The sequence below is a fragment of the Equus przewalskii genome, chromosome 13, assembly GCF_037783145.1.
Source record: "Equus przewalskii isolate Varuska chromosome 13, EquPr2, whole genome shotgun sequence".
Lineage (NCBI taxonomy): Eukaryota > Metazoa > Chordata > Mammalia > Perissodactyla > Equidae > Equus > Equus przewalskii.
In genome coordinates this window covers 87,260,494-87,277,393 of record NC_091843.1, presented here as the reverse complement: position 1 = coordinate 87,277,393, position 16,900 = coordinate 87,260,494, and the positions used below count along the sequence as shown (strand labels likewise).

Here is a 16,900-nt window from a genome sequence, read left to right as displayed (position 1 = left end):
CACGTTTCTTCCTGAGAGCCCTGAGCAATTGCATGAATACTTTGTTCTCTGACAATTTCCAGTATGATTCCATCCAAGGTTATGCGACAGGCTTGCATGATAAGGTCATATGTGTTTGGGTATTTTATGTATGTATGTAACTTTGTCACTGCTTTGCAAAACCAAAAATTCCCTGAATATCCACCGGAGAAGATAACTCAGCATTTGACAGGTCAAGTAAAATGCCCTCCCTTATTCTTTATCCCTGCCTCCTTCTTTCTCCAACACTTTGGTTGACTAAGTTGTAAGCGCCTGAAATCATTCTCGGTGAATAATGCTGGACCACTCTGGAAATTTGCGGTTGAGAGCGGGACCCTCGTCATCACCACGCACTTTGTCACTGAGACAGGGTAACCCATGGTTACTGAGCTCAGATCAGTTAAGGGGCAGAGCCTCCCCTCCTCACCGCTCTATAAAAGAGACCCGGCAAGGGGACCCTACCAGCTTCCAGCTCAGCCTGGGCGAAGGCGTGGGAAGCCAAGCCCGAGACCTCGGGAGCAGAGCACACCAGCTGCAGGGGCCAGGCCAGCATGTCTCCATCCTTCAAACTTCAGTGTCACTTCATTCTGATCTTCCTGATGGCTCTAAGAGGGGACAGCCGGTACCCAGAGGTGAGCGACCCCGGACTGACGCACCACACCTTCCGTGCTTGAGTGTCCAGGCTTGCGGGCTGCGCAGGCTGCCTCTGCGCTCAGCTGTCGTTGGGTTAGCTCTTTCTTCCCTATCTTTTGCGCCAGTCTTCCCTGGTTTCCCCTAGACTGATCTTCCTCTCTGCCTCTTCCTCCTTCCCTCTGGCCCCTGGGGATACCCTAGTCTGACCGAAAGGATCTAAGACCTTCCCATCTTCTCCGGACCCGGGAGACATTGATTCCATCACTCTATTCTCTTTGCTGTGGGGCAGGGAGGGTGCCCCGCTCCTGGTCCCCTTTCTCACCCCTCGCGCTCTTCCCAACTGACCCATTTTCCTTGCCAGCTGCGGGAAGCGGCGCACCACGACCCCTTCCTGCTCCTCAGCGCCAGCCTGAAGCGGGAGCTGGCGGGGGAGCCGCTCTACCGCCGCGCTCTGCGTGAGTCGGGCGCCCGGCTCGCGGCCACCGGCAGCCGGGCGGTGGGGAGGTCGGCTCCGCGCCGAGGCGGGAGGCTCCGGGGCATCGGCGGCGAGGGGCTAGCCAGGACGGCCGGGGGCGCGATTCCCATCGCTAGGGCTCGGTCCGAGGAGGCGCGCTGGGTCGAGATGGGGTGACGCGCCCCGGGGCGCGGGGGACGGCGCAGCCGGGGCTGGGAGTCCGGGCACGGGCGCTGCCGACCTGGGAGTGGGGCGCGCGGAGGGGGGCTGCCGCCCGGGACCCCTTCCCCGCTGGCCTCCCCCAGGGTGCCTGGACATGCTGAGCCTCCAGGGCCAGTTCACCTTCACCGCCGACCGGCCGCAGCTGCACTGCGCCGCCTTCTTCATCGGCGAGCCCGAGGAGTTCATCACCATCCACTACGACCTGGTCTCCATCGACTGTCAGGGCGGGGACTTCCTGCAGGTGAGGCGCCTCGCCGCGCGCAGCCCCAGCCGCGGGGCACGGGAGCGGGCATGGGCCGGGCGCTGCGCCCAGACAGAGGCCGCTGAGCGTGGGGAGCCGGCGACCCTCTCAGTTAGACACTCTGCTCGTGCCCGAGTGGGACAGGCGCGCTCTGGGACCCCCACGCGGCGCCAACCTCGCCCCACTCCCGGAAGGGCCGATGGCTTGGAAGTTGCAGTGATTTTAGCTCCCTTCTGTTCGCTTTTGATCCCGGGCGCTTCCAAAGACTTGAACACGCGCGGAAAAACGCTGTGTTGTGATCTAGGGCGCATGGAAAATGCTACAAACTAACCAGCGCCAGCGCTCGGGTCCACCGTGCCGGCCGGTCCTGGTTAGAAGGCTGGCTCCACGCGTCAGAGATCCGAGCCCGCCTCGCTCCTGCTGGTCCCTCTCTCCGTGAAGCTGTTCCAGGCTCGCGGAGACTGTCTTTGATGCCTGGGCGACCCGATTTCGGAGCAGTGGGGCACTGGCTGCTGGGAGGGGTGCTGAGAGGGAATCCAGTCTGAGGCAGGTGGGAGGGGAGGACAAGCCCCCCAGCTTCACAACCTCCCCTCTCCCAGTGGTTTCCTAAGTGTAAGAGGACGGCTAGTGATGGCTGATGGAGGTCTCTGGTCCAGTTAAAATGACTGGGATTGAAACCTCCAAAGTGGAATTGTTTGGGAAGCTGTCAAACACGTTGGAGGAGAACTGGTCTGCTGCAGCAATTTGCAGCTGGGTGGCTGGGAATTTTGCTAATGTGAACTGGGTTGGGCTCATTAAATTGGAGACCTGTGGTGATTTTGAGGGTAAAGTGAGAGGACTCTGACCTTTTGTCTAACTGCAAACTTTAACAAGCCAAGAAAAAAGTCTTAAGTGGCATACCAGCCTTTATCATCTGAGTGTTGAATTGGTTGTTATTTTGATCCATAAGAGTAAAAAAATGAGGAAAACGGGCCTATATAACCATCGGCGGGTAGATAAAGTTGCCGCTCCAGTTTTTTCTTTGCTGTCTACTTTTGAGATATTTTGTCCACGTTTCAGTGAGTGGTGGAAGAAGAGTAACTGAAATCCAGATTACACTTTTGTGGAAGGTGGGATGTGTGGAAAATGTGACCAAGATAAAAATGTGTATTGTCTGTAGTTTCATTTACCAAGGTGGCTGAAATTATAAACTATAAGGCTATTTACTTTGGAAACTTTAAGGTTTCTAAAGGGGAAAAAGCACTAATTAGTTAATACTATTACTTACAAACGGCCCTCACTGTAAAAATAGACACAAATGGAGAGCCAGCGGGCAGGGGCATGAAGGCTGTCACTTCCTCACTTATGGCTGGAGGCCCATTGCTGGGGAACTACTTCCCCCTTTTCAACACACCTGTGCCTTCAGCACGCGATGGAGATCTTTCACTATGTCTGTGTTTTTTGTTGGAAGGTATTTGATGGGTGGATCCTCAAGGGGGAGAAGTTCCCCAGTTCACAGGATCATCCTCTCCCGACGACTGAGCGGTACATAGATTTCTGTGACAGTGGTCTAAGCAGAAGGAGCATCAGATCCTCCCAGAACGTGGCCATGATCTTCTTCCGGGTCCATGAACCAGGAAATGGATTCACATTAACCATAAAGACAGATCCCAATCTCTTTCGTAAGTGGACTCCCTCTCTCCTCAGCCGGAAGGCAGGACTTGGAGGAGGGTTGAATCTGCTTTTCAAAGGTAGAATCATTGTACAGACTTAAGAAACGTGAAGTGAAGAATGAATGGACATTGTTTTGTAATTAGAAATGACCTAAAGGATATTTCCTATTCATTGTTATGAAAATCAAATCAGAGTTTTTAATTTATTTCCCAGCCTAGGTAGGATACTAATTTATGGCGGGTAGAATTCTATTTTTTCTCCAAAGTCTTATTCTGATCTGCTAGGGTACTACAATGCATTCAGTGACAAACTTTAATCCCTCGCAGTCATTCCATTGATCTAGGATAAGCCGAGGGATCAGATAGCAAGTTGCATTCCTAGAGATATTCAGGCAACGATGAAAGGCTGCATATCTGGGATGTGGCAGGCGGATTTCACGCCCTGAGTGGAGGTTTGGACCAGAAGACCTTAGCATTGCCCTCTGATTCTGAGGCCACCACTCTAATTTAGTTCATTTCCAATGGAAACACACATAGATGCTGTCAAGTGAACAGCTCAGGCCTAAAACATGTTATCTTAATCAAAATTAGTTCATTCATCTGCTTACTTTTTCCCTCCTTAGGAGAAAAATCTTTTTAAAACACCAGGAAAAGAGAACATATCATTCATTTTTGGTTGCATACAATAGTATTAATATTAACACTTCATGTGGTTGAAGAATGGGGCCTAAGGTGCCAAAGAATAATAGTCTGACTGATCTTCCAATTTTCATTTTAAAAAACTAAAAGAATTTCTGAAGGAAAGCCCCCCTCCACCACAAGGCTGTGTCTGGGGACTGGAGCAGAATAATCCGAGAGGACAAAGTTAAATATTTCTCCTGTATTTTGTTTTGTTCGAAATTGAAAACCTTCCAGAATCATCAAGGAGTTTCAGTTCTTTTTTGAAATTAAGTATAATTAAAAATATGGAAAGGAGGCAGGAGGTAGTTTTGACCCATTCTGATCAATCAGAAACTTTTGTCCCATGATTGGCAAAAAAAAAAGCAGACTCTGATGCTTCTCATTTCACAGCTAGAAGAGTAAATTCACTGTAAGTCTAAACTTGAAATAAAAAACAAATTTCAGAAATTCTTGGGAGTAAAATTAAACGTTAAATTTATCTTTTAGTCAACTTACCACCTAACACCCAGCAAATATTTATCAGACGTAAGCCTGATTTCTTTCTATTTTTTCCTCAGCCTCTTTTGGCACTGTTTTATTATTTACTTATTTTATTACTTAAAAAGTAACATTATGGCTCCAAATCCAATAAGTTCAGACAGGCAGGGTTTGAGTTCTGGACTCACCTTTAAGCCTTGATTCTTCCAGACTTCCAGCTTGAACTAGGACCCTAGTTAACTGAAGTGTTCCTAGAGCTTCTACCAGCTAATTTTGTTTGTTTAGTTATTAATCAATGTCTTGTGATCGTTGTAAACAAGGAGACCCCCTGAGATTAAGATTAGAAGCCCCCTCGCAGCCCAGGGCCTCCTGACAATGTCAGACGTCGCCGATGATTTTCATTCCCCATCTCCTTCCCGTCTCCAGATTGCCTCAGTGATGTGTACTCTCTTCTGGGCCACAAGGCCCTAGACCATGAGTAGGAGCCTAAAATAAGGATAGAATAAATCTCTATAAAAACCCAGCTTGCCATGTAGTGAAAATGTGATTTTGTTTTTCTACAAAGCCTGCAACGTCATTTCCCAGACCCCAAACGGAAGGTTCACCCTGGTAGTTCCGCATCAACACCGAAACTGCAGCTTCTCCATAATTTATCCTGTGGCAATCAAAATATCCGACCTCACCCTGGGACACCTAAACGGTCTGCAGTTAAAGGTGAGTGGCTTACTGGCTTCCGCCGGTTCATTCCCTAATCGCGAAGGTGGACATTAGCAAATTGGAGTGGTGGGGTCTTCGGTGGACTCTGAAGTCTCAGACCCACGAGCCCGCCCTCACGGCTTTCACTCAACCGGCTGCCACTTCCGCTCTGCTGTAAATTGCATACTCAGGTGCCCCTGCTGACGACTTGAATACTTTTCTTGTGATGTAAGAAATGTTTTCAGTTGGTAAAGTTGTGGCATGTAATTACAATTGAACTCTCTTGTACTTGCCTCTTTCACGAAAATTCCCTCCCAGCAGAACCTAGCGTGAGTCATCGACACAGCTGTTTTTCTGATTATTGGAATTTTCTTTTGACATGAAGGAAGTATCTCATTGACAGAACTGTGTTGGGAAGGAATGCTAAGCGTAGCATAAAATACAAAATTGGATTTTTGTATTGCAAAGTACAGTAAAGTTTTGAAGTTTTTTGCATTACATTTAATTCAGTACATTTTGCAACAAACTACTGGCTGAGACTCCCCATCCACCTGTTCTCCCGTGAACTTCTGTATGGACTTTACCATCAATGCTGAGCTTGACCACACTCACTGGCACTGGTAGCTTCTTCCCTGAGTCACTCTCATTTCCGTTTATCCCCGCATATGCCCACGTCAGGAGAACTCATGCATTTGCTGGCATCAGAGACCATTATAGTTCCTAATCAGACAGATTTCAGTGAAAACCAAATAACTAGGACCAGGACCGAGAATTTCCTTTAAACCCTAAATTCGTGGGCTGGTGCCTATTCTTTTCAGCTGGAGCTCTGTGGAGGGATAATCCTTTGATAAGACCAGGATAAGTGGGTGTCTTTGGCGTAGGCTTATTGGCTTGCGATTGTTTGTATGTCACTCTCGATGTGTAAAATAGGAGATGACAGCGTGCTAGGAGATTGGGAGGTCTGTGCTTTTTAGTTATTCTTCCCTATGAGGAGCAATCCTGGCGTTTCCCCTGAAAAAATTTAAAGACTGCAGTGTTCCAGGCATCTATTCTTCTACAAAATTTTTTTGAGCACTTACCATGTGCAAGGCACTATTCTGGATGCCAGAAATGAGCAAGGAACAAAACACATCCGGCTCTCATGGAACCGGCATTCTAGTGGGAGGAGACAGGCAAATACTTAATATATTTCCAACAGTGGTGAGTGCCCTACAGAAACTGGGTGCTGTGATAGGCAGCGGCTGGGGATGGACGGGGTGGGGTGGGCTGGGGAGTTACCTGAGATAAGGTGGTCAGGGAAGAAACCTTCTGGGAAGGAGACATTTAAAATGAGACTTGAGTGGTAGATAAGAAGGAGCCAGCAGCCACAAGAGGAACCAGCAGCCACAAGAGGAGCCAGGAACACAGGGAAAAGTATTGTAGAGGCAAGAATGGACTTGGGTTCCAGAAATGGAGAGAAGGCAAAGGAGAGGGGGAGTGGGATGAGACAGCATCAGGGAGATGGGCAGGGCCTGGTGTGGAGAGCCTGGCAGGCTGTATTAAGGAGTTTTTTTGTTTTTGTTTTTTGAGCAAGATTAGCTCTGAGCTAACATCTGCTGCCAATCCTCCTCTTTTTGCTGAGGAAGACTGGCCCTGGGCTAATATCTGTGCCCATCTTCCTCTACTTTATATGTGGGACACCTGCCACAGCATGGCTTGACAAGCGGTGCCATGTCCGCACCCAGGATCCAAACCAGTGGACCCCAGGTGGCCGAAGTGGAACATGCGCACTTAACCGCTGCGCCGCCCGGCCAGCCCCAAGGAGTCTGAGTTTATTCTAAGTGAAGTGGGGGACCACTGAAGGGCTGCAGGAGGGAGGCAACATGATCTGACTTAAATTGCCTTCCATGTGGTGAACGGGCTGTAGGGGCCACAGTGGTGCAAGGAGAGCACCTAGGGCCACTGTCATAGTCTAGGCAAGAGACGCTCATCCAGGCTGAGGCCAGGGAGGCAGAGCCTCAACGAAGAAACCTAGGGGACCGCTGCTGAGGAGCTGAACCCCAGAGATGTCCTTCCATAAGTCAGCTCTGCCATTGTCTCTTCTGCTAACAGCTGAGAGGGTTGGGAAGAGGAGAGAGAGGTCATTGAACGCCGAGGAACAGGTGCACCCACCTTCCTTGTTTCTATGTTTTGTTCCCCTCATTTCAGCTCCTACTTCTTTCCATCCTCTTCCTTCCCACTTCTCTCTCCTGAACCTGCCTTTTCCCTTCACCACCTCCCGCTGAAATTTGGAACCTAAAGAACCAAGTGGAAAGTTTTGTCTTAAGAGATGTTCCCCCTGGACATCCTCTCCTCAGGGGAAAGGCAATTACAAGTTTTTTTCCTTCGCCCCTAAATGGCTTATTCAACTCTTTATTGAGAACATGGGCCCTGTACACCGTGGGCTAATTAACCCTCTGTTTCATCATGTGATGAAATGATGTGTAAATCACCTCAACATAGAACCCAGCACATAGTAGGTGCTTTAAAATATATCTGCCCAGCTTCTTCCTTTCATTAGTCAAATGGTTGCTATTACAATACTTTCTAATTTGTGGTTTAGTTCCAGTTGCATTTCAAGTCTTCCAAGTGTTTGAGTGTGTGTGTTTATGTAAGTGTGTGTTTAGAGTTCTCTGTTTTACATTTTGGTCCTGATGTGGCAGGGTCTGTCTGGTTAACTTCTGAGCACCGTGCCACACTACGTGGGGTCTCTTGATGAGTATGCCTCAGTGAAGGCAAGGGTCACAGGCAAACCTGTTATAGAATGTGTGGGGGTCAGTGCAAAAGGAAAAGGGGGGGGTGCTTATTTAAAACTTATTAAGAATTTCAAGACGGTGACAGCAGAGCATTAAACCAAGCACCAGGCCCTTGTAAGTGTGGGCCCTGTGGACACAGGGGCCCTGCCCGTGAGGCCAGCCCTGATCACAGGAGAAGGGTGGCACTTGGGAGTGAGAGAAGCTGCTTTGTTTGTGTGGGAAAGTGAGGCACAAGGATTGCTGTGGATGAGACAGTGCGGGAAGGGTGAAGGGAAGCAGAAATGGGTGGTTACGGTGGATCACAGAGTCAGAAGGGATTCTTGTTTTAAATAGCTTGGAATGAACTTGCTTTAGTTGGAAGGAGAGTGATGGTGATAACTCTAGCTAACTTGAGCCCCAAATTAGGATTCTCTTCTTTCTTCAATATTCTTATAACTAATCTAAATCTTTATCAGTAGAAATGATAAAGATTGTCCCAACTGCATAAAAAGTCCTTTATAAGGAAGAGGAAAAGAGATGAGTTGAAGGAAAAACTGATGTGAAAGCCCTATTTATAAATACTCTGACTGCATGCATTAAGAAATTCAAATAATTCAGTCTGTATGTCCAAATGATTTAAAAAGCACAGCATTTTCGGATTCAATTTTCATATGTCTTATATGGCGTTTACAGATTCCCATTTCATCATTCCAGTCCTTGAGCTTATAAAAATTTTTAAAAACCGTGCACATACATTTGAAAAAATGATTACTCAACTGATTTAGAAAAGCAATCCTTTGCATTTTTTGCTCTTCTAGAAGTCTTTCAATTTCCGGAGTCCTGGATGTTAAATTAATGGCCCTGCCACGATGTCTAGGGCTGAGTGAGTGAATTCACCAACCTGCCGTTGGTCAAATGGCTTGACTTCCGTGATCGGTTTAAATATATCTTTGTTCGCTGCTTTCTTCCTGTAGAAACCCTCAGCAGGCTGCGGGGGCAAAGGAGACTTTGTGGAGCTGCTGGGAGGAACAGGACTGGACCCTTCAAAGATGATGCCTTTAGCCGATCTCTGCTATCCCTTTCGTGGCCCTGGTGAGAGGTTTCTTTGATCATTATGTGGCTATCTGGATTATTTCCTTAAATAAAACAACTCAAATTTTTTTATACATGGGAAGGCAAGTTCTACCAAAAAAAACTTTAACTTTGCATGTTGAGCCAGTGTGAGGATTTTCCCTGTGAGTCTAGGCGCAGCGTCAAGGATGCGTCTCCACAATGCCCGACGCTGGGAGAGAAACCTGGGAAGTAACAAGGATGCCTGTTTAAGGGTGGCCCTAAGTAAAACCATGAAAAAGACAAGCTTCTTTATTCTGTGCTTTCTCCACCCTCTTGAAGGTCCCTGCTTTCATCCTCGAGCGATTAAAGAGCTTGCTTACTAAGTGAAAACTATGGTTCAAATAGTAGATGTTTCATCGATTAGTAACAGTAAAATAATGAAGTCATATCCTTAAATAACATTTCCCATGTATATGTATATATGTGTGTATTACTGGTAGTAAATAAATTAAAAAGTGATACACTTTATTAGGAATTCTCAGAATTGCTGAATGTCTCCAACTTCTAGCAGCAAAGCCAGCTTCTGAAAGGCCGCTACAAAAACAGAAGGAGGGGCCAGCCCGGTGGTGCAGCGGTTAAGTTTGCACGTTCCACTTCAGTGGCCCAGGGTTCACTGGTTCGAATCCCAGGTGCAGACTTGGCACCGCTTGTCCAGCCATGCTGTGGCAGGCGTCCCACATATAAAGTAGAGGAAGATGGGCACAGATGTTAGCTCAGGGCCAGTCTTCCTCAGCAAAAAGAGGAGGATTGGCAGCAGATGTTAGTTTAGGGCTAATCTTCCTTAAAACACACACACACACAGAAGGAAATTCTGAAATCTACAAGTGGTAGCCTGTGATAAAAGACCAGTTTAGCTCACAGCATGCCAAGCAGAACCGGATCTTCTCTGCTGGGGATCCGTGAGGATTTTCCCTCTGATTATGCTCAGGTGGGGTGAGGGTGGGTGGAAACTACTCACCTCATGACCAAATTAATTAATGAAGCCCAAGGCAGGAGGGAAAGGATTACATAAAATATTTCCATAAAGGTCACTCTCGTACCTGTCCTTCAGAGGCAGGAATCAGAGATTATCTTTAGAGACAAAGATAAAACAGAAGAGGAAGAAGCACAGCCTCTAATCTCATGGCGATTTCTTAGGTAGCCCCTTCCTCTCCTCCCCACAGGTCACTAACCAACCAGGTAACGAAGCTGCAAATCAGACATCCTTTTGATCTGCTGTTACCTGTTCTAATTAAAATGGGTCTGCCCACCAGTATTCTCTCTCCCTGAGCTAATACTGGGTGCTTAATAAGCAAAACATCTCTGAACTGGAATTTAAATGTACAGGTAAACACCGAGGCCTGATATGCAGTCCACTGAGCCCAGATACACCTGTATAAGAAGTTTCAGATGAGATTTGAGGAGGAATGGGCCCAAGGCAAGCTTTCTAATCAAGACAAAGGCAACACACTTCTTTTTGGTTTGTTTTTTTTTAAAGATTTTATTTTTCCTCTTTCTCCCGAAAGCCCCCCGCTACATAGTTGTGTATTTTCAGTTGTGGGTCCTTCTAGTTGTGGCATGTGGGATGCTGCCCCAGCATGGCCTGATGAGCGGTGCCATGTCCCCGCCCAGGATCCGAACCTGTGAAACCCTGGGCCGCCACAGAGGAGCATGCAAACTTAACCACTCAGCCAGGGGACCGGCCCCTAGGCAACAGGTTTCTAAAAACTCACTTTGCTGAAAATTCAGGGATTCTTTTATGCTACTTAACGCTGGAGCCCTGGTTTGGACTGTCAGTGCATGTGCCTTCTCTGGCCTTCTGCACGTGCTCTCTGAGGTCCCGGGTCCTAAGGGAAGGCACCTGTGGGGAGAAGTATTTGAGCTGGGTAAGAGGATTAGGTAAGGACTAAACAACACTCACGCCTTAAAGTTTAGAGAATTGAAGCCAGGGTAATTTGGGTGCTTGAATTATAGGACTTGAATTTGGGAAAACGTAAGACTTGGGCCAAAAAACCACTTTTGCCTAAATTATCTAGATAATTGAAACCAGTCTTAAGATAATTTGAAGGCTTGAATTATATGACTCATTGCTTCCTTTTAGACTTCCTTTTTTTCTCTTATTCACCATGTTTCCATGAGCGCCTCCTACGCTATTCAGACAATGAAGAACCATTAGGGACCCTGCCCTTTCAATTGGATTTTATTAGGAATTATGTCAAAATAGTTAATAAACAATACGCACAGCAGCTAAAGGAAAGAGGGCATGTTATGTACATTGAAGTTCAGAGTAAGATCAGAAAAAGAAGACCGTCCGAATGATTTAAAGAAAATTAAGCTTGGCCCTCCTCATAAAAGCTTAAGCTAGACTCCCTGGTGCTTATATTAAAATAATTATAGGGTTTGTATTTGTTATGTCTCCAAATTAACTTTTCCCTCACTGACTCTGTCTGGCTGTTTCACTTCCTTTAAACCTAGGTGCATGTTGGTGAAGTGCCTGTTCTATAAGGTTAATGCTAGCGTTTCTCAGAATTTAGGCCTTACAGAGACAAAGTGGTGGAAAAGTTGAGAAAATTAAAACAGCAGAACGGATTACTGCCGGCAGATAAATCTTTCCTCAGGAACCAGCTGGAGGCTGGAAAAACAAAAGAAAAGTAATTTTTAGTAAAAACGAGTTTCGGTATCTAACTGCTCAGGCACGTCAGCACTAGATGCTTGTTCCGATAATGAATGAGACTGGATTTAAGAGACGCAAAGCTGTCAAAAGCCGTTCCATGTAAGAAGCAGAGAAAGAATGAGAGAGAAAAGGTGCAGGTGAACGATGGAACAGAAAGGAGTATATTCAGTGCGTATCTAAACCATGCAAATGATTTTTTGTTTATATGTAAAGCAGAATCATTATCTAGGCTCAGAAAATAACAGACAGGTGATGTTTTGGTCTATATGAATGTCCAGGAGTCCATTCCATCCTCTAGCCCTGCCCGCCACAGGCCACTTGCACCGTCAGATGTTATGACAACCAAAACCTGTCCCTGCAAATTCCCCACCTGTCCCTAGGGGGCGGTACTGCCCCCACTGAGAACACAGCTAGAAACGGGTGCTGGGTGGACAGACGGCTCGCCCTCACCTGGCTTTACCGCCAATGCCTTGCAGGTAGAACAAGAAAAGGGCAAGGAGGCATCTTCCTGCCTCTTTCCAGCCAGTTTTATTTGCCTACAGTGTTCTTGCACAGGAAGAGAAAGGCTGAGTTCAGTTTCCTCTTCTACAATTGGTTATCTATCATAATGAAAATGAAAACAAGAACGTTTCACCTGAGGGCAGATGCATGGCTGGAGGATGTGAGAGGAAGAGACATGCCCTCGCTTTCTTTGTGTTTAAATGATCTCACTGACAGAAATGTGTGGTTTCTAACCTGCTGGGAAACTTTTACTTTTTGCCTGAATTATAGCACAAATGAAAATTGGCTGTGACAACACAGTGGTGCGCATGGTCTCCAGCGGAAAACACATCAATCGTGTGACTTTCGAGTACCGCCAGCTGGAGCCATACGAACTGGAAAACCCAAATGGAAACAGTATCCCGGAATTCTGTTTGTCTATCTAGTCTTTGCATAACCAACGCCATGATTTCCATGCTGCTAGCAAAGTGAGTTTTTAATGGCTGTTATATATGATTTTGATGACCAGCTAGTTAAAAGCCAGTCAGTATCCCTGCCTTGAGCATATGTCACACACACACACATGAATTTTTGTACCTTGCTTCTTTTTCACTTATAATATATAAATGACCACATAGCAGGAAATAAGACCCCCTTTGGTAGAAAAACATTTTTCTGTAATTCTTTGGTATGCTATAAATCTGAATTGGTAAGACAAGTGCAAAGCTGTGTGCAATAAAAAAAATTGTCTCAAGGGAAAATACTACAAAGAAATAAAAATGGTGACAGTCATATCAGTTTCATAACGGAAAATGATCGAATGTCTGTGTATACCAAAGTAGTTGCATCTGTTTGTTTATTTTTTGCTTATTATTCTGTTTACAATTGATAATAGTTGTAGCTACTATTTAGTATTTGTAACAACTTGTTTTTAACAAAACTTTATAGCATGGAAAAAATTTTCCATCCACAAATACAAACATGAATAAATATATTCAGAACCTTGGCACCTTGACATTGTGCTTTGTTTTCCCGAGTAGTCCCCTCCTTAGCACCATCAGCAAGTAATGTTCTCATGTGGTACAGAGCCAAATGCTGAACTAAATCATTTTAGACTTCTTAGCACGAGTAGGACTCTGGGCCACCGAGGGAGAATTATTTAGAGCACCGGGGAGCGTTGCAGTGTTTGTACAAACATCACTAACGGACTGGTCCTGACAGGGAAGCAGGATGCAAGAATCCCTCTCCTACTGTCGCCCAAGAAACCAGAATACATGTCTTTGTCACAGTGGGTGTACTGTTCAATAAGGACAGCAAAGACCGTACAACTCTCATGGACCGCAATGTGCAGAAATCTGAGTACTTCTTTGGTACCGAAGGCAGTTTACTGTTGACTGAGCTTTATCCACGTTTGGTTTGAGACGAAGCATGTGGTCTGTAAAAGACACTGGGGCAAAAACTGAGGTCCTGGGCAACAAAGGGAATACTCCTAAATGAACTCTTTAGTGTGTATTAGTGGATGGAAGCTGCAAACTGTGCCATAGTTAATGGCCTGATTATGATTCTGAAAACATATTTAATATAAACTTTGTTTTATAATGGAGTTTACTGGAATCCCATACACCGAGCTTGTTAACAAAATCTGAAAACCAGGCAGAAAGAAAACTACTGATTGAAAGTGATAAAATTACCCAGGATTTAGCACAAATTTTGGCTCTGTAGGTATTTTGGAATGAGTGGACTTTGGCAAATGAATGAATAAATGCCTGAATGGGTGGATGGATGGATGGATGAATGAATGCTGGGATGAATGAATAAATGTGTGAATGGATGTATGTATGTATGAATGAATGCTTGGATGAATGAAGAATTGGCTGAATGGATGGATGTATGATTCCCCATTAGTTATATGAGATGTTGGATTCCTTATTTCATAGAAAATAAATTCTATAAAGTTGAACCCTTTTATCTTTTTCACAGACCCTCTCACAACCTAAATAACATGGTCACTTATATCATTGTCTGAAGTTTCTAGATTTTAACACTCATGATCCCCTCATGCTGAATGGAGAAAATGGGCTGAGGTAAGGGGGCACGTATTTTACCGTGGAAGTTAGGACAACCTGCCTTTATTCCTAAGGGCTATTTTGCAAGCTATCGGTCTCTGCCCTAAAATGGGTAGGACTGTAGCTCCTAGGGTTCCCTCCAACCCTGCCACTCTGCGGTCATTCATCTGTGATGTTTTACTTCAAAGCTCATACTGCACAGTAGCGTACATCCTCTGAGAGGACAGCTACTCCTGTGGGCTGTCCATGACTTGTTCTTTGGAGATCTGTGACTGAGTCTTCATTCCATACAGCTGAGCCCTATCTGTGGGCTCCATGCTGCCCCAGGACAAATCCTGGCCTCAGACAGGAGGCATTTGAACAGCTCTTGTCCAGCATGCTGGTCACGAAGGAGTCACCTCATAAAGAGCGTGTCTTGACTCTCTTCCTGATCCTACACTCATCCTCACTCCTAACTCTGGGTCTTCCAAATACTAGCAGGCGACTCAGGCTCTACCACTGATCACTGGATTCCCAAATTCCTCCTGCCTCCATGTCTGAAATGCTGAGCCATTTTACTCATAGGTTTTATGTCACTGTACCCACCACAGCCTCTGGACACTTTTCTACCTCCTGTACGCCTGCCTCTTCCGCCACGGTCTTCCGGCCTATGGTCTGTGGAATACGGACACTGGTCCGCCAATGACAGTGGACTTCCTCCCAGTGTCTGAAGCAGCGTGTCATCATCCCCAACCTCTTGCTAGTACTGTCAGGGCAGAAATGCTACGTGTGCCCCAAAAGTCATTTCTTCTACCTCCTGAGGAGGCAGCTAGACTACTTTTTCCAAACTCCCTTACAGTTTGGTTATGTGACTGAAGTTTGACTGGAGGAATGTGGGTAGAAACGATGTCCAACCCTCATGTGATCTTCCATACCTTCTTTCTTTTCTCCTGTCTACTGGCAAGATACTGAGGTTCCTCTAGGACTCCAAGGCCACACAAGGAGACAGAGCCATAGGGTACAAGGATCCTGGGTCCCTGAATGCCACAGGGAAGGCTGCCTATGGACCAGGAACTGGACCTTGTGTGAACGAGAAGTAAACTTTTAGTTTCTTAAGCTACTGAGGTGATGAGAATGATGACGATTTTGGCATAGCATTGAGTGTTACTGTAGTTCATACAATGGACGTGTCTGAATCCACTTCTCAGCTATTCTCTAATTTTCCTGTCTGGTTTTGCTGCATTTACCCAGCCAGGCCTGATCTGATTGCCTTCCAGAGAGAAATTTCTCAAATGCACATCTTCGATCTCATGAACGGAGGCTTGAACTGCTATCATTATATCCAACTTTTCCATATTCCTTAAGGAATCTTCTAGTAATAGGGATTCTTAGATTAGATTCCTTGGAAAATCTGATGGACAATAGGTCATCTCCCCCCCCCCCACCAAAAAGCCCATATATGCAAGAACACCCCCACATTTCTGAGAATTCACAGAGCCCTGAAGACCCAGGCAAGCTTTCAGGATAAGAATCCCTGCTCTAGGAATAAAAAATGGATAAAACCACATTTTATACCAGTCTTCTCAAAGTGGTCTGCCCTCTCTTCAATATTAAAAATATTCATTGGTTAATTTGGCTGCAAAGTAAGTTGATAATAACAACTTAATGTTTCTGCTTTCATATTGAACTATTTTGTTTTGCCTTTTACTACGTGAGTTCTTCTGGCCTGCTATGTAGTTTTCCTCAGGGAGGAAATACATTTGACACAGACAAACTTTTGTGACAAAGCTTCTTCCAGATGTCTCCCAACTTCAAACTTTCCTTTCTTGCAATTTTAATAGGGAAGAAACATTGCCAGAGTTTGCCTGCAAAGTAGAATCTTCATGAAAGAAAAATAAAGCTTTCATGGGCAGGATTTACTTTTGGGCATTTTGTTTAAGTGCTCAACACCTGACAGAGAGTTGCGGCTGGACTCCGGTGACAGGGCAATCACGAGGAGGTCTATCTGAATCCGCTCTCATCCGTCAGTGCAGAATTTCAGGAGAGAGAAACACCTTTGTTTGTCCAAATAAGCAGATCGAAGGCCTCGGTTCTGACAGGTCATTTTTAATGATTGCCATCCATTTTTCTCTTTGCATTTAAAAGCTTTTCTTCATGTGTTAAGAGAAACTGTTCAAAGAAGCAGCTGAGATGTGAGCAAGGAAACGTGGGAGAGGGAAAGAAGGCTTGATTCGAGGGTCCGAAAACACCGTGAAAACCAGGGTCTCCAACAGCAAAGCTGTTGTTGGTAGCAATAGTGTGCTCGATCTTTCTGCGGCTGAAAAATTGAAAACGAGGAGTGTCTGTGTTTTAAGGAGACAATTTCAATGCTAGGACGTATAGTCGGATGAGTTAGACAGAACCGCAATCTTTGTAACCAGATGGATTATCAGACATTGGGGTTTCCTAGTAAGAAGATGGACTCCTCCCTGATGACTTCCTTCCCCTCCCCAGGTTTCTAAAGTATACAAGAAAAATGTGTCCTGTGCTATTAATGGTTCAGAAGGAATCAAGTCAGCCAAACGCACGAACAAGGTCGATGGCTGCCTATGTGGTGTGATTTGAAGGACAGCAAAACATCCACTGGACTGAAAATATCACCAAAATTTACCCCCTTAAAATCCTTTTCCTTTCGTTCTTTAAGATGTATTTTTAATTAAGCAAGTAATTCATGAGTCCTTTACTGTTTTAAAAGAGTCAAACCATACGGAGGTAACTAGTTAGTGAAGTAACTTACGAATCA

At 45.6% G+C, this 16,900-nt stretch overlaps 1 protein-coding gene across 1 annotated transcript; it reads left to right on the top strand.

Annotated features, from left to right (window-relative positions):
- The first annotated feature begins 258 nt into the window (after positions 1-258).
- CRHBP (corticotropin releasing hormone binding protein) lies at positions 259-13,079 on the top strand. Its single transcript, XM_070569794.1, has 7 exons — positions 259-650; positions 1,013-1,106; positions 1,411-1,568; positions 3,019-3,229; positions 4,944-5,092; positions 8,802-8,919; positions 12,365-13,079. Exons 1-7 carry the CDS (start codon positions 570-572, stop codon positions 12,517-12,519), a joined length of 966 nt encoding a protein of 321 aa, XP_070425895.1. The 5' UTR covers positions 259-569; the 3' UTR covers positions 12,520-13,079.
- Positions 13,080-16,900: the final 3,821 nt, after the last annotated feature.

Coding starts and splice junctions, on each gene's coding strand:
- CRHBP (XM_070569794.1), top strand. CDS start 570: ATGTCTCCATCCTTCAAACTTCAGTGTCACTTCATTCTGATCTTCCTG. Junction 651..1,012: donor GGGACAGCCGGTACCCAGAG/GTGAGCGACCCC, acceptor TTTCCTTGCCAG/CTGCGGGAAGCGGCGCACCA. Junction 3,230..4,943: donor GACAGATCCCAATCTCTTTC/GTAAGTGGACTC, acceptor TTTTCTACAAAG/CCTGCAACGTCATTTCCCAG.